We start from the raw sequence: 18576 nt of genomic DNA, 5'->3' as shown, positions 1-18576 counted from the left end.
TAGGATAGCCGTGGTTAGGAATACACACACACGCGTAAAATGTTGACGATGATCATGAAGATTGTTAGTGTTAAGTCGCTGTGAGAGGACTAGGGGCGTGTGTGTGAATGTGTGTCCGGCCTGTTCACCTTCAGTGAACCCTGCTGTCCTAGATATTCAAAGCTTGCTGTTCTGCCAGCCAAACAGTCACCCTGGGTGACTGACATAATTAATCATCTATTATAGGGCTGATCAGTCTGCAAACACTGTGTGTGTGTGTGTGTGTCGGTGTCGGTGTGTGTGTCGGTGTGTGTGTGTGTGTCGGTGTCTGTATGATTAGGCTATGTCTGCAACTAATCGGCAGTCACATCCATTCTGCGTTAGTTGCATAGATGAAAGTTCAAACACATTTTTGGGGGGTTTTCTCTGTTTCTCAACAGTGCACACGTGTATGCCCAATTTAAGTGTCAATGTGTGTACAATGTGGATATGTCTGTGCCAGTCTGTGTGTGTTCTGCTTTTACATGACTCTGTGTGTGTGTGTGTGTCTGTGCGCACGTACGCTCCGATGAGCGTTTGTGTTTGTGTGCGTGCATGTGTTTGTGCCTGTGAACACTAAGCTCTTTTATATGACTCTATATTTAAGCGTTTATCCCACTTATACAACAGTTGCCAAAGAAAACAACACTAAAGCACACATGTACTGGTAGAAATAACATGTTTTCAATTATAATTTCATTTTGATAACTGAATTCATACTTTCTCATCTATCAACAAAATCCGGTTGTTAGATCTTTAAGGACGAGCACTATATGTACCATATGTGTGGATGAGTCCCTCTGTGTGTATCTGTGCATACATCTCATGTTTACGACCATTCTCCATAGTCTCCCTTCTAAGTTGACACTTGGCTTGAGTTCAATCTGTCCAGAAGACATTGATGACAGAGCCATTCTATCCAGATCTGTTTGCTGAGTGGCTGAGAGCTCTGTGGCTTCTGCAGCTATAATCCATTTGAGGGGAGTTGGGAGGATAAGGGCTCTGTGGGGGAAAGGTCTTCATTTGTCTATAAATAACCCAGCTAGGCCAGGCGAGGAGAGGGGGGGATCACAGCAAAGGACTGCCTGGTGCTAGTGACCTAGATCTGGTCTCAAACCCTGAGACAGACGGCCCTGTACTGGAGGTTTTCCTAGTTCCCTAGGCCAGTCTTGGGCCACTGCGTGTGTTTGGGTGACTGTCTGTCTTGGTTCATTGGTTTAAATGTGTCTTGTGGAGGTAAGTGTGTCACAATTACATACACTCACAGACACAGACACACACACACACTCACACTCACGTGTCTTTATTTCTGTTTCTATGTCTACAATCTTATCTATCCACGTCGGTTTGTGTCTGTATTTGGGATTATCTGAGAAATTATCTTAAAGTATGTTTCTGTCTCAGTTGAGGGCTGACCCCATTTTGTCGAATGGTCGATTGTTTGGTTGATAGGTTGTTGGTTGGCCAAGATTTTTTTCTGTTGAGTAGTCACAAACAATACTGTGCAAAAATATAAATGCAACATGCAACAATTTGAATGATTTTACTGAGTTACAGTTCATATAAGGAAATCAGTCAATTAAAATCAATTAATTAGGCCCTAATCTATGGATTTCACATGACTGGGCAGGGGTGCAGCCATGGGGAGCCAGGCCCAGCCAATCAGAATGAGTTTTTCCCCACAAAAGGGCTTTAATACAGACAGAAGTACTCGTCAGTTTCATCAGCTGTCCGGATCGCTGGTCTCAGACGATCTCACAGGTGAAGAAGCCGGATGTGGAGGGCCTTGGCTGGCATGGTTACATGTGATCTGCGGTTGTGAGGCTCGTTGGACATACTGCCAAATTCTGTAATTATGGCTTAGGGTAGAGAAATTCGCAGGCAACAGCAGTGGTGGACATTCCTGCAGTCAGCATGCCAATTGCACACTCTCTCAAAACTTGAGACATCTGTGGCATTGTGTTGTGTGGCAAAACTGCACATTTTCTTTTCCCCAGCACAAGGTGCACCTGTGTAATGATCGTGGTGTTGAATCAACTTCTTGATATACCACACCTGTCAGGTGGATGGATTATCTTGGCAAAGGAGAAATGCTCACTAAAAGTGATGTAAACAAATTTGTGCACAAAATTTGAGAGAAACATTTCTGGGAAATTTTATTTCAGCTCATGAAACATGGGACCAACACTTTATATGTTGAGTTTATATCTTTGTTCAGTATATATACAGAGCATTCGGAAAGTATTCAGACACCTTGACTTTTACCACATTTTGTTACGTTACAGCCTTATTCAAAAATGTTTACAATAATTTTTTCCCCCTTATCAATCTACAGTCGTGGCTAAAAGTTTTGAGAATGACACAAATATTAATTTCCACAAAGTTTGCTGCTTCAGTGTCTTTAGATATTTTTGTCAGATGTTACTATGGAATACTGAAGTATAATTACAAGCATTTCATAAGTGTCAAAGGCTTTTATTGACAATTACATGAAGTTGATGCAAAGAGTCAATATTTGCAGTGTTGACCCTTCTTTTTCAAGACCTCTGCAATCCTCCCTGGCATGCTGTCAGTTAACTTCTGGGCCACATCCTGACTGATGGCAGCCCATTCTTGCATAATCAATGGTTGGAGTTTGTCAGCATTTGTGTGTTTTTGTTTGTCCACCCGCCTTGAGGATTGACCACAAGTTCTCAATGGGATTAAGGTCTGGGGAGTTTCCTGGCCATGGACCCAAAATATCGATATTTTGTTCCCCAAGCCACTTAGTTATTACTTTTGACTTATGGCAAGGTGCTCCATCATGCTGGAAAGGGCATTGTTCGTCACCGAACTGTTCCTGGATGGTTGGGAGAAGTTGCTCTCAGAGGATGTGTTGGTACCGTTCTTTATTCATGGCTGTGTTCTTAGGCAAAATTGTGAGTGAGCCCACTCCCTTGGCTGAAAAGCAACCCCACACATGAATGGTCTCAGGATGCTTTACTGTTGGCATGACACAGGACTGATGGTAGAGCTCACCTTGTCTTCTCCGGACAAGCTTTTTTCCGGATGCCCCAAACAGTCGGAAAGGGGATTCATCAGAGAAAATTACTTTACCCCAGTCCTCAGCAGTCAAATCCCTGTACCTTTTGCAGTATATCAGTCTGTCCCTGATGTTTTTCCTGGAGAGAAGTGGCTTCTTTGCTACCCTTGTCACCAGGCCATCCTCCAAAAGTCTTCGCCTCACTGTACGTGCAGATGCACTCACGCCTGCCTGCTGCCATTCCTGAGCAAGCTCTGTACTGGTGGTGCCCCGATCCCGCAGCTGAATCAACTTTAGGAGACGGTCCTGGCGCTTGCTGGACTTTCTTGGGCGCCCTGAAAGCCTTCTTCACAACAATTGAACCGCTCTCCTTGAAGTTCTTGATGATCCGATAAATGGTTGATTTAGGTACAATCTTACTGGCAGCAATATCCTTGCCTGTGAAGCCCTTTTTGTGCAAAGCAATGATGACGACACGTGTTTCCTTGCAGGTAACCATGAATGACAGAGGAAGAACAATGATTCCAAGCACCACCCTCCTTTTGAAGCTTCCAGTCTGTTATTCGAACTCAATCAGCATGACAGAGTGATCTCCAGCCTTGTCCTCATCAACACTCACACCTGTGTTAACGAGAGAGTTACTGATATGATGTCAGCTGGTCCTTTTATGGCAGGGCTGAAATGCAGTGGACATTTTGGGGGGGGGATTCAGTTAATTTGCATGGCAAAGAGGGACTTTGCAATTAATTGCAATTCATCTGATTACTCTTCATAACATTCTGGAGTATATGCAAATTGCCATCATACAAACTGAGCCAGCAGACTTTGTGAAAATTAATATTTGTGTCTTTCTCAAAACTTTGGGCCACGACTGTATATACAGTACCAGTCAAAAGTTTGAACAGACCTAATCATCCCAAATAGGGCTATCTTCTGTATACCACCCCTACTGTACCTTGTCACAACACAACTGATTGGCTCAAACAAATGAAGAAGGAAATAAATTCCACAAATTAACAAGGCATACCTGTTAATTGAAATGCAATACAGGTGACTAGCTCATGAAGCTGGTTGAGAGAATACCAAGCGTGTGCAAAGCTGTCATCAAGGCAAAGAGTGGTTACTTTGAAGAATCCAAAATCTAGAATATATTTTGATTTGTTAAACACTTTTTTGTTTACTACATGATTCCATATGTGTTATTTCATAGTTTTGATGTCTTCACTATTATTATACAATGTAAAAAAGAAAAACCCTTGAATGAGTAGATGTGTCCAAACTTTTGACTGGCACTGTATATGTATAGTTTAAGCTAGAGATGTGTTTTTTGCATTAGAATGCATCTCAATCCACCACATCCAACGATCGTCTGTAGCTTCCGAACTGTTTGGCCTACAAACTATTATGTGCGCTTGTGTGTGTATTTTTTCTGTGTTTCATTTCTCTAATTGTTGGATCTGTGTGTGTTTTCCCTCCAGGCAGACATAGAGAAGATCAGTGGAGAGGCCTACATCATCTTTGGGATCATCCTCTTTTTCTGGGAGCTGCTACCCACCAGTCTGGTCGTGGTCTTCTTCAGGGTACAGAGGCCCAATCAGAACCTAGTAAGACCATTTACTTCATGTATACTATCCAATCAGTACCTAGTAAGACAATTGACTTCCTGACGGTATACCAGTCAATCAAGGAGCTAAGGCTAGGCGATATGGCCTAAAACTAATATCTAAAAAGATGTCAAACTTATGGGCGATTCACGATATATGCTGTATCTCGATTTGTTTTACGTTTTCTCTAAATAAGCTTTGTTGTACAATTGAACGTAAAATACACTTAATTTAAAACAGTCAGCAATAATCTAATGAATTCAGAGCTTGTGAGATTATACCTAGGCTGAATATATGCGGGGTTGGCAGGTAGCCTAGGTCACAGCATTGGGCCAGTAACCGAAAGGTTGCTAGACCGAATCCATGAGCTGACAAGGTAAAAATCTGTCGTACTGCCCCTGAACAGTTAACCCACTGTTCCTAGGCCGTCATTGTAAATAAGAATGTGTTATTAACTGACTTGCCTAGTTAAAAAAATAATAATAATAAAGAAAGTATGCCTTCCATAACCATAAGACCCAATAATAATGTCATTATTTGATCAATGTAGTTGTACCTGCTTTTTTTGTTGTTGCAATAATCACTGATCTGGCTTTCAGGTCTGTCTATAAAAATGCCCTTTATGTTACACATTTAATCAGAACCATGCATAATGCACATTCACTAATAATGTAGCAGGCATTATAGAAAATGAACACCGGTCTCATTAACAATCTCTCAAGCACAAGCCCACATGCTGGTGAGTAGCCAGCTAATATTTATATTTCAAGTTTAGCCAACTTGGATCTAGGTTTAGTTACACAAGCTCTGAATTCAGGTAACAAGGCAAAACAGTTGAACTGTTGTGAACAACCTTCTGTCCGTCTCCAACTGTTTGAACAGCATGCTAGCCTGTCCTCTGTGTTCACATGTTGAAATCACTACCTTATTTCTCAGAATGAGAACAAGTTGACAATTCCTTATATCATTGTTTTATGCTTGTTGCGCATTTATAAAACACAGACTAAACAGCCAGTATATCTTTATCTGACTAAAATGCCGCTAGTGATACGTCGTACTGTAATGCGCGTGCGACAAACTGAGCATTCATTTTCCAGAATGAATTTTCATTGTACATCTGTTTTAGTATGTCTGCTCTGCTCGAAATTTGAGGCGTTGGTATGGTTCGAAAGGTTACCTTCTCCTCTATTACAGTAAAATAATGTCACCATGCGTTTCGGTGTCCATATGACCGATTCTGTTGGACCAAACCTCAAATGCAAATAGCGAGTGAAAACCGTTTGTCGAGGCCTCCCGAGTTGCGCAGTGGTCTAAGGCACTGCTAGCTGTGCCACTGGAGATCCTGGTTCGAGTCCAGGCTCTATTGCAGCCGCCCGCGACCGGGAGACCCATGGGGCGGCGCACAATTGGCCCAGCGTCGTCCGGGTTAGGGGAGGGTTTGGCCGGCAGGGATGTTCTTGTCCCATCGCGCACTAGCGACTCCTGTGGCGGGCCGGGCGCAATGCACGCTGACACGGTAGCCAGGTGTACAGTGTTTCCTCCGACACATTGGTGCGGCTGGGTTCCGGGTAAAGCGAGCAGTGTGTCAAGAAGCAGTGCGACTTGGCTGAGTTGTGTTTTGGAGGACACGCGGCTCTCGAACTGTCCCTCTCCCGAGTCCGTACGGGAGTTGCAGCGATGGGACAAGACTGCAACTACCAATTGGATACCACGAAAAAATATTATACAAAAAAAACTTTTGTCAGAGAGGTAGAAGTGATCTCTCATTTTTGTTGTTGTGGGTGGGGGTGGGGTGGGGGGGGGGGGCTTAGGAAAAAGATGCGAAGCGAGAGGTTTCGCTCGCAAAATTCTGTCAAAAATAAGCCCTATGCGCTCATTTTGAATTGTCCCAAAGGTCTGCCTTTGGGACAACGACTCCCATTGTTAGGGCAGAGATATGAGCATCTCATCATTACATACAGATGTCTGGTGTAAATGGGAAGGTGCACAGTACAGAAGGAGCGAATGAGACGAGACCAAAAAGACAATGTGAACAAGCTGACATAAACGCTCATAAAACTGAAAAATATCTTTAAAAACTTGATTCTGCGAGACAGGCATTTGGAATATCGCTCAAAAACATACATTCAAATTAATTGGATATATTGCCCAGCCCTACAAGGAGCTCACATTAATCATATGTGTTTCAATGCACATTAGTCAAATATTTGCCTACCTCGGTACAGGGTAGCTTAACACAGCATTAGGTTCTATGTGGCCTTTATTTTAATCTTGTTCTCAGTTTCTCTCATCTATACTGAGCAAATACATAAACGCAACATGTAAAGTGTTGGTCCCATGTTTCATGTGCTGAAATAAAAGATCCCAGAAATTACTCTCAAATGTACAAATTTGTTTTACATCCCTGTTAGTGAGCATCTCATTTGCCAAAATAATCCATCTACCTGACAGGTGTTGAATATCAAGAAGCTGATTAAACATCATGATCATTACACAGGTGCACCTTGTGCTGAGAACAATTAAAGGCCACTCTAAAATGTGCAGTTTTGTCACACAACACAATGCCATAGATGTCTCAAGTTTTGAGTGAGTGTGCAATTGACATGGTGACTGCAGGAGTGTCCACCAGAGCTGTTGCCAGAGAATGTAATGTTAATTTCTCTGCAATAAGCCAACCCCAACGCCGTTTTAGAGAAATTGGCAGTCCGTCCAACAGGCCTCACAACCGCCGACCACATTTAATCACACTAGCCCAGGACCTTCACATTCAGCTTCTTCACCTGCGGGATCGTCTGAGACCAGCCACCCAAACAGCTGATAAAACTGTGGGTTTGCACAACCAAATAATTTCTGCACAAACTGTCAGAAAACATCCTAGGGAAGCTCATCTGTGTGCTCGTCATCCTCTCCAGGGTCTTGACCTGACTGCAGTTCGGTGTTCTTTGGGTAAATGCTCACCTTCAATGGCCACTGGCATGCTGGAAAAGTGTGCTCTTAATGGATGAATCCCGGTTTCAACTGTACCGGACAGATGGCAGACGTATGGTGTCATGTGGGCGAGCGGTTTGCTGATGTCAGAGTGCCCCATGGCAATTTGAATGCACAGAGCTACCGTGACGAGATCCTGAGGGCAATTGTCGTGCCATTCATCACCTCATGTTTCAGTATGATAATGCACAAATATGCCCCATGTCGCAAGGATCTGTATGCAATTGCTGGATGCTGAAAATGTCCCAGTTCTTCCATGGCCTGCATACTCATCAGACATGTCACCCACTGAGCATGTTTAGGATGCTCTGGATCAACGTGTACAACAGCATGTTCCAATTGCTGCCAATATCCAGCAACTTCACACAGCCATTGAAGAGGAGTGGGACAACATTCCACAGGCCACAATCAACAGCCTGATCAACTCTATGTGAAGGGCTGTGTGAAATGGTGGTCACACCAGATACTGACTGGTTTTCTGATCCACGCCCCTAACTTTTTTTTTAAGGTATCTGTGACCAGTCATATGAAATCCATAGATTAGAGCCTAATGAATTCATTTAAATTGACTGATGTCCTTATATGAACTGTTACACAGTACAATCTTTGAAATTGTTGCGTTTATGTTTTTGTTCATTGTAAATTGACATTCTGTCACAATTGTTGGAATAAATGGACCAAGGTGCAGCGTGCGTAGAGTTCCACATGTTTTAATAAATGAAACTCACCAAAACAAATACAGAAACAAACGAAACGTGAAGTAATGGAATGCTCACATGCACTACACAAAAACAAGATCCCACAAACAACAGGTGGAAAAGGCTGCCTAAATATGATCCCCAATCAGAGACAACGATAGACAGCTGCCTCTGATTGGGAACCATACCAGGCCAACATAGAAATGCAAAAACTAGAGTACCCACCCTAGTCACACCCTTACCTAACCAAATTAGAGAATAAAAAGGATCTCTAAGGTCAGGGCGTGACACATTAATTTATCAGACAGGTGCAAGGTACAACCACACTGACTTTGAAACGCAAAGAATGACCGTTTAGTCATTTAGCAGTGCTACTTTTTCATACTGGTCCCCCGTGTGAATCGAACCCACAACCCTGGCATTGCAAGCGCCATGTTCTACCAACTGAGCCACATGAGACCCATAGGAAATGATTTGGTCCCACATACATGTACCTAAAACTATGTACTTACAAGAATATTTCCAGTCTTATTACTATGGTATAAGTTCATGTAAATTCTTTCAGAATGTTTTTCTTGTCATATATTACTTATTAAGTTGTGAGTGTGTCCTTTTCCCCAGGCACCAGGAGGAATGATCAACAGTCACAGCTTCAGTTCCAAGGCCTATTTTTTTGATAACCCCCGGAGGTACGACAGCGATGATGACCTGTCCAAGAGCAACAACTCCAGAGCAGATCGACCGAGGTGGGTAACAGGCTACTCTATCACCTATAACATCCTATATCGCTCAACTAAATTTCCCTGTAACATCCTAAATATCGCTGGTGAAAATTTGCCTGTTACATCTTTTACCCCCCACAGTCACCTATATCATCCTGTATCCCGCGTACACAATGCTAACATCCTACATTTCAGCTATACAGTTGCTTATAGCATCATATTTCCCTTGTACACAGTCATCTATAACAACCTACAGTGCCTTCAGAAAGTATTCCTACCCCTTGACTTATTCCACATGTTTGTTGTGTTACAGCCTGAATTCAAAATTGATTAAATCAATTTCTCTCAGCCATCTACGCACAATACACCCTAATGACAAAGTCAAAACATGTTTTTAGAATTTACACAGTATTCATACCTGAGTCAATATATTTAATACATTTTTAGCACACAATCTTATTCAGAGCGAGTTACAGTAGTGAGTGCATACATTTTCATATTTGTTCGTACAATACATGTTAGAATCATATTTGGCAGTGATTACAGCTAAGAGCTTTGCACACCTGGATTGTACAATATTTGCACATTATTCTTTGAAAAACTCTTCAAGCTCTGTCAAATTGGTTGTTGATCATTGCTAGACAGCCATTTTCAAGTCTTGCAATAGATTTTCAAGCCAAATTAATTCAAAACTGTAACTAGGCCACTCAGTAACATTCAATGTCATCTTGGTAAGCAACTCCAGTGTATATCTGGCCTTGTCCTGCTGAAAGGTGAATTTGTTTCCCAGTGTCTGTTGGAAAGCAGAACCAGGGTTTCCTCTAGGATTTTGCCTGTACTTAACTCTATTCCATTTCATTTGATCAGCAACAACAAAATACCTAGTCCTCCCTGATGACAAGCATACCCATAACATGATGCATCCACCACCATGCTTGAAAATGTGAAGAGTGGTACTCTGTGATTTGTTGAATTTTGTCCCAAACATAACGCTTTGTATTCAGGACATAAATGTAATTTATTTGCCATTAAAAAAAAAAAAAAAATTCTGCTTTATTGCAAACAAGATGCATGTTCACTCTGTCATTTAGGTAAGTATTGTGGAGTAACTACAATGTTGTTGGTCCATCCTCAGTTATCACCACCATTAAACTCCGTAACTGTTTTAAAGTCCCCATTGGCCTCATGGTGAAATCCATGAGCGGTATACTTCCTCTTCGGCAACTGAGTTAGAAAGGATGCCTGTATCTTTGTAGTGACTGGGTCTATTGATACACCATCCAAAGTGTAATTAATAACTTCACCATGCTCAAAGGGATATTCAATATCTGCTTTTCTTTTACCCATCTACCAATAGGGGCATTGGAAAACCTTCCTGGTCTTTGTGATTGAATCTGTGTTTCAAATTCATTGCTCGACTGAGGGACCTTAAATAGAATTGTATGTGTGGGGTAGAGAGATGAGGTAGTCATTCAAAAATCATGTTAAACACTATTATTGTCAATACAACTTATTTTGTGACTTGTTAAGCAATTTTTTTCCTCCTGAACTTATTTAGGCTTGCCTAAATGGTTGAGTGGTTGAATACTTATTGACTTAAAACATTTCAGCTTTTCATTGTTTGTTCATTTGTAAATATTTCTAGAAACATAATTCCACTATTTTGTGTAAGCCAGTGACACAGAACCTCATTTTAAAACATTTTAAATTATGCCTGTAACACAACAAAATCTGGAAAAAGTCAAGGGGTGTGAATACTTTCTCAAAGCACTGTATATGCACCACAGTCACCAATAACTTCCCATAGTCCCTTAACACAGTCGCCCATACAGTCACATATAACATTCTACATCCCCCAGGCAACCTAACGTCTTATATCCCCCATACAGATACAATGCTGAGTTAAGCCTGTCCCTTCCATTCCACAGTAGTTTCCTGTCCTCGACGCCCCAGTTGGACCCCAGCTGGTACAGCTCCACCCAGAGGAACGGCAGCCTTACGGGGATCCCCCATCTCCCCACCGGCCCCCAGACCTCCACTGCACCCCTTCTCCTAGCCTACGGCAACATCCAGACCAACCAGCACCATAACTACTATTCCACCCCCCAGAACTACTATTCTACCCCCCAGAATCACTACTGCACCCCTCAGAACTAACCACCCCTGCCGTCCCCAGTAGATACCCCTGAAAGTAACCCGGAAAACACTCAGGAAGGGGCGCTCCTGACTTTCAGCTCCATGGCTACGACCCTCTGGGTTACCCTGGCGATCCTGTGACTGGCGCTGTGTGGCCACGCCTCCCTCATTCCAGCTTTCGACCCGGTCCCACCCCACCAGGGCTACTTAACTACCCGTCTTGTTGTAGGCATGGTGACGACCTTTGGGATTTCTGGGGCCAGACGAAGGGGAGATCATTTGAGGTCAGTGGTGGTTAGGGAGTGGTCAGCTGAGTGATATTCCTTTTATTAAAAAAGCTTTCCAACATGTCTATTACCATAGTCCTGGAACAGAGGTCTGCTACCCGACCCGAGCCAAACGGGCCCCGACATTATACATCAGGTTAGGGCCAGGTAGGATCTATTTTTTTCATCAATAACTAGAGAACGGGCAGGGCTCGGGTATCACTAGATTGATCACTAACATTTTGAAGCTGAACCATTTGTGCGTGCTCTGCTGCGCAGTACAGTCATATTTAACTAAGTTCTTCAACCACATTACATATAAGACAGGAGAGATGATTTCACAGAAAATAATAATGTTCCTGGAGTTTTTAGGAGTTTAGAGTGACGAAAAGTAGCCCAAGCAGAGCCATTACTATGGATACTCAGACTCAGAGCCACCATGAGCTGAGCGGATGCAGAGCGAGTGACAGACAGGGAGGAGCAGCTAATGGATTTACAAACTGAGGAAGTTATTTCTGATTTTGGGTTTTTGGCAGGGCCTTAAATTTGGCAGAAGCAATCGGGCCTGGGTAGTGTAGGGCCTGAACGTTGTGGGCATGGGTAGGGCTCGGGCTTTGCATTCATGTCCGTGCAGGGCTCTTTCTGGAACATTGTACTATTCCTAAGAAATGTTTGTATGGAAAGGATTGTGCTTCTCAGCTTTTCCACACACACATACTGTATGTTTGTCGGACATCAAACAGAAAAGTTAGTCCTCTATCTCTTTCAAGGACCAGACAAGTACATGGACCAGCACTTTTGTTTTTGCACCCCAAATTTCCTATTTTGCTTTGGTCCAGTGGGCAGTTCTCCCCGCTGCCCCTTGCACACAGACTCCCCTCCATGAGTCGGGAGGTGACATTTGTACTTGAAAAAATCCCCGCACTTCACATTCTGAGGACAAGACCCTGGCTTTAATGTAGACTTGGATCTTTATACAATCTCAGACTTTGTGTTCCTTCCCTGGACCATGTCTCATTTCCCTGTAAAGACCAGTTGTTATCTGAGCAATGAGACATCCATGGCCATGTCCTTCTAAACCAACACCAAACGGGGCTAGAATCATGGGCAATGCTCTCGGTATTCGAGCCCAATGTGCACTGGGACACCGTGGGAAGGGTTAATACTTTGTGTGTTTGAATCTTTCACACGGTTAAAGACTGTGTGAAAGAGGAAGGCCACTTTTGCCAAAGAGCGCACAGATCGAGAGTCGGGCCTAAAATGTAGTCTCGAGCCTCCAGCTTTCCTAGCTGCTTGGGAACTCCGTTTCGACGAGAGGCCCCTAATGGAGAATAGACTGTGGGGAAACAATATGTTTCTGAATGAATTTTCTGATCTGGACCCAGTAAAGTGAATGTACGGACTAAGTGTGGATCGGCGGAGTGATCAGATCAAAGTGTTGTGGTCCAGTTTCACAGTACACTAGGCTACTCCCTGCAAAGCCCTAGCAAGGTCCCAGGTCAGTTTGTGCTGTCTTTACAACTCTAATGGTCATTGTCGCCAGACAGCACAAAGATATCTGGGACCAGGTTAACCGGTGACAGAGAGGGATAGATGGGCTTAAAGACGCCCTCCCTCTCTTTCTATATCCTGACTATAATAGTAGATGTATTCATGTGGTAGTTTACAGCATCAAGATCACCATCATTAGCCTGGACCCAGATTGGTTTGTGTTGTCTTGCCAGCTACTCTGGTCATAGTCACCCCATTGGCCATAAGAGTACAGACAGATCTGAGACCAGGCTACACCACCATACAGAGACACCTGAAAATGTGCCATTACATGTTACTGTTTGTTTATTTTCCTTGTGGAAAACGTCTTGCACAAAATATCGAAAGTTATTAATACGCTTTATGACCTCCTACTTATTTCAATTTTAACTGGATTCTATGTTTGTTTTTTATACTCCATGGCTACTAATTTGGACTTTTCCATGTCGAGATAGTGGTACGGCCCAGGTGTACAGGGCGAGTATGTGTGTGAATGTGTTTGCTAAACATGCTTATATGCACAGAAAGTGTTTAGGTAGGAGGTAAGAAAACTGTTGATTGTCTTTCCTTTCCTGTTACGATGAGCGAAGGGAGGGAACCCAAGAGCGGACTCAGAAGAGGAAGCCGGGATGAATGCATAAAAAGGTTTATTGATCACAGAGAAATGGGGAGTGCAGAACCGGGGTAGCTCAGATGAGTTGCAGAAACCAGGAGTGTAGAGTGAGGTTGGAGTTGGTTGAGTAGAACAGGGCCTGAGGGGAATCCAAGGTAATAGTGGTGAGTGATATCCAGAGCAAGGTGGTTGGTGGTGAGATGTGGAACAGGAGCCAGAGACAGAGACAAAGCGGTAACTGCAAGGAGAGGACAAAAATGGTGTAAGGCAGGAAAACGAGCAAAGCAGAGCAACAGGATCTTGAGAATAGACAAAAGGCTAGAGTGATAACTGACTGAGCAGAGATTACGATCTGGCAGGGATGAGTATATGTAGAGGTCTTGATTATGGGATGATTTGCAGCTGGTAGGGACCAGCTCTGACTCCAGCACACCTGTCTCCAATCACACCAAGGGAGAGAGAGAGAGTGTATACAGGGGGAGAACTGAAGGTTAGGAAGACACCGGATGAACACGAGAGGGTGTAGTGGGCGCAATGTGACACTTTCCTTTGTTTGTTACTGTTGAACAGAGTTTTGTGTTTGCAAAAACATGTTCAGAGAGGGCAAGAGGAATTGCTCTCTACACACTTGATATGCCTTCTAGTCATATTTTATTTTGTTTTATTTTGCCATTCTTTTCTTGTTCCCTTGCCTTCCTTCCATGAATGTCTGAGATCAAGTGTTGTCGTTGTTGACGTTATACGAGTTGTGTAAATTAATATCTGCTGACAAACACAATCAGTGGGCGAATGCAATCATATTTTAAGTATATATATATATTTTTTTAAATGGACCCCCTTTTCTCCCCAATTTCGCTCCAACTACCCAACGGTATCCTCCGAAACATGACCCGCCAAACCGCGCTTCTTAACACCTGCCCGCTTAACCCAGTATCTAGCTGCACCAATGTGTCGGAGGAAACACCGTTCAACTGACGACCGAAGTCCGCTTGCAGACTCCCAGCCCACCACAAGGAGCCGCTAGTGCACGATGAGCCAAGTAAAGCCCCCCCGGCCAAACCCGGACGATGCTGGGCCAATTGTGCGCCGCCCTGTGGGACTCCCGATCACAGCCGGTTGTGACACAGTTCTGGATCGAACCTGGGTCTGTAGTGACACCTCAAGCACTGCGATGCAGTGCCTTAGACCGCTGTGCCACTCGGGAGTCTTTTTAAATATATTCTATGCTATTTTTTAAAGTATATTCTATGCTATTTTCTCCCAACATCTCTGTGTTTGGGACTGATGTCATTGTATCATATGGCTGATGTCACCTTTTGACCTTTGGTGCTGTGGAGGTCATACAGGAAACGTCCAGTTGGACAGGAAGTGAAAAAGTACAACCCACAGAGAATGATAGAGGCCTCTAATGGCCAAAAGGCTGTTTTAGCATGGGCATCGCCATTGAGGGCTTCCACCATTTTAATGTAGGCAACTGGGTGGGACTTCCATCTTCATTAGCTGATCCCTCCTGATGACCCGGTTGGAGTCATGTCCAACTGGGTCATTAGGAGGGATTAGCCAATTTAAAATGTACTATTTTAGAATGGAGATAGCCTTAATGGAGCTGCTGTCTAAGACCCTAGAATGGCACAGATACAAATATGAGTCCTCTATCTATCTCTATAGTATAACCGCAGGTTGAACTTCCTCTCACCCTCCCAGGGCCATAAGCCAATTCCGGCCAGCCAGGAGAACTGCTTTTAAAGATTTGTATTGTATTTTATTCCCCCTTTTTGGATTCTGCAGGGTAATGGATTTGGGTGTAGGAACAAACAGATGGTTGTCTTTCCCTTAATTTGCTTTGGAGTCTCAAACTAAGTTGCATACATGTGTGATGGTTGCAACAAATCTCTGTCAGTAAGCAAAAGCGAGCAGACAGCTATAATCAATGGGAAAAGACTGGCAAATGTTTATATTTTCACCCTTATATCCAAGAACATACAACATTCTATCTGGCATGATTGCAAATTATCCTTACTTAAAGAGATAATCAGATGAAATCCTGGATAACATTTGTATGTCTCTGCGTCCAGTATGAAGGGAGTTAGAGGTATTTTCGTGAGCCAATGCTAGCTAGCGTTAGTTCAATAGACTATTGCTATAAGACAGTTCACAGACAGTTCACAGTTAGCTATAACGCTAGTTAGCAATTACGCTATCGCTAGTCGGCAACTTCCTTCAAACTGAACACAGAGACATAAAAATGGTATCCATGGGTTCATCTGACTCTGGGGATGTAGATAAAGGGCTTCTTTGCAAAAATATGAAACTATCTGTTTAACAGCAACTAATGTTCAAATGTATGTGTTAAAGTATTGTATTTTTTTGCTGATTTTGTTTCTGTGAAATCTATTGCTATATAAGCTCTTGTGTCTCGCAAAGAGCAGGTTTAGCCTTTTTATAATAATTATAATTTGTCTCAAATTCTTTATTGGTGGCCAATGAATGTAACACGTTTACCCATCTTTCATAGATCACTAAAGATGTTTGCAAGCACTACCATGTTAAAATAAAGCTTTTCAACTGAACACACAAGGTATAACAAGAGTCCTCTGCAGAACTAGAGGCTGCATTCAAGGGCATGATAGAGCCCCACTGTGGAGGTGTCATAATACCCCAAAAACCTAGGGGTCAAACAGGGAAATGGTTCCAATCGTTTTCCACCATTCATTTTTCCCATGGGGGATTTTAGAAACACTTAAAATAAGGGCTGTGTTTCATGTAGGCTTACCCTGGCGTAGCGTTTTTATAACCATGTAAATCTCTCGGACAAGGTGACTTTCGTCAATATATTTGGCTCTATTTACTCTGATTTGAAAATGATAATTAGTATCAAAGTAGACATCATGAAAAACTACAAATCCCTGCAAACTCCTACACGTCATCTCTAGCTGACACCTTTGCTAACAGGTATTGTGTTAATTTAAAATGTGCATAAGACAGTTCACAGAATTGTCCATTTAAAGAAATTTAGCCAATTTATTCATTACTACATTTAGCTAACATTAGATAGTGTCACGTCTACTCCCGTTATAGATAGTTCATCCAGATATTCTTGCCTTTGTCTCGATTTTGGCAATCTCATCCAGATCATGGCATTTGTAGTTTTTTTTAGGATAGCCACATTAGCAGCTAATTAGTATTTCTATTTTGGGAGGTAAATACAGGTGAATCTATTGATAAATGTCACCTTGTTCTAAAGAGATTTACACAGTTATCAAAACATAATGCCAGGGTAAGCCTACAAGAAACACAGACTTTATTTTAAGTGTTTCTAAAATGGTGGAAAATGATTGGAACCATTTCCTTGTTTGACCCCTAGGTTTTATGGGTATTATGACTCATATTGTGGTACTCTATACATAGCAAAATAACAAAGAGGGGGCGTGTTTATCAAAACATGCAATGGACACCGTTTTAAATTGTTTTGCAACAGAAAATGGACATTTGCATATCTTATTTGATGTCCAGGTAGTTTGAACACAATGAACACAGCCCAGTTCTCTGAAGGCTCAAGAACCCTCTGGTTATCAATGTGACTGCAATTGACAAATCAATCATAAATATGAATCGCCCACTTTCTTTGATGGTGCAAACCATAACCAGTGTGTTAAGAGTTGGTTTGCATTCCTAAGTCCTGACCAACATGATCAGCTCAGAGGTTTCTCTTGTCTGTGAACGACTGGATGTCGAAATTGGGTTTTGTGTCTTGGCCGAACCCTCGACTACAATTCAATTACACGTGTTTTAAAGCAGATCAGGTTTGAGCTCCTGTGTGTTTTGACACGACTTTTCATTCCACTGTATTCCCACTCATCTCTGATTTAAGAAGATTTATGAGCCAGATTTGGCTTCACAGATTCGCATCTGATCATGCAACTGATGTTGATTCACAGTCCATGGGGTGTACTTGTACATTAATCTGCCTCATGCTACAGGAATAGGTGATAGGCTCTTGCCCTATGGGCCTTTCTGGCTCAGACAAAGCTATTTACTCTTACAGCAAGAAGAGATGAGTGTGCGACTTTATTTTTTATTTGTATAGTATCTTTCGCTAGTCACCACCTCGCCAAAAGGGTGTGTGTTCTTTGTGTTTTTACTTAACAGATTGTGTACAGACCAATATTTATTTCAGTCATAGAAAACAATCTCTACATCACATTACATTCAGTTACCTTACAGCCAATCTGCCATTGAGAAAGAGTGGATAAGCACTTCGAAAGGCCCTGAGAAGTGTACACATTCTATCAATGATTGGTCAACACGTTTGACATGTGTATACAAAATATTTCCTGTGAGTAACATTCACCAATAAATTCATTATGAAAAGCTATTGCAAGAAAAATGGTGCAAAGTATTAATTTTTTTACCCTGATACAGTATCAAAGTGCCATTTAGCCGAAAGGGTATTGGTTACGGTCCATGTTCCTTTATTTGTTTTGTTAGATCCCTTGTAAGTCACTTGTCAGGACTTTCACATTTCAATGTACCCAGTGGAGGACGGAAACTAGTTGTCCTCCGGCTACACCATGGTGCTACCCTACCGTGCTGTGGAGGTTACTGTAGGCCTTCATTGCAAAACAGTGAGTTTTAATCAATGATTTGGTGACTTGAATATATTTATTATAGTTTTATTTTGTTTGAGGAGAATGGTCCTCCCCTTCCTCATCTGAGAAGTCTCCACTGACCTGTCACCTACAATGGTCACAGTATAACAACACTATTACCTCACTAACTAAAATAGATCTTTGTATCAGAACAATATGTTTCTGAGCAGTCAAATATCCCTCCCCCAACACACCCCACACAGGACACCAACACACACACACACACACACACACACACACACACACACACACACAACACACACAGAGTGAAGGGAACTTTGCGGTTCACTCACCTGCAGTTTGCCCCAGAGCCTGCACTTAACACAGCCC

At 42.5% G+C, this 18576-nt stretch overlaps 1 protein-coding gene across 1 annotated transcript in view; it reads left to right on the top strand.

The window, feature by feature from the left end:
* gpr137c (G protein-coupled receptor 137c) overlaps positions 1 to 18044 on the top strand; it is a 59641-nt gene extending 41597 nt beyond the window's left edge. The window contains exons 5-7 of the mRNA XM_023993895.2: positions 4519 to 4644; positions 8952 to 9076; positions 10981 to 18044. Coding sequence (XP_023849663.1) covers positions 4519 to 4644; positions 8952 to 9076; positions 10981 to 11209 — 480 coding nt within the window. The 3' untranslated portion in view covers positions 11210 to 18044. The remainder of the gene's footprint in view (positions 1 to 4518; positions 4645 to 8951; positions 9077 to 10980) is intronic.
* The last annotated feature ends 532 nt before the right edge of the window (positions 18045 to 18576 follow it).

Source organism: Salvelinus sp. IW2-2015, linkage group LG9, assembly GCF_002910315.2.
Source record: "Salvelinus sp. IW2-2015 linkage group LG9, ASM291031v2, whole genome shotgun sequence".
NCBI classification, from domain to species: Eukaryota; Metazoa; Chordata; class Actinopteri; order Salmoniformes; family Salmonidae; genus Salvelinus; species Salvelinus sp. IW2-2015.
The sequence above is the reverse complement of the archived record's forward strand: the minus strand, read 5'-3'. Positions and strand labels throughout refer to the sequence as shown.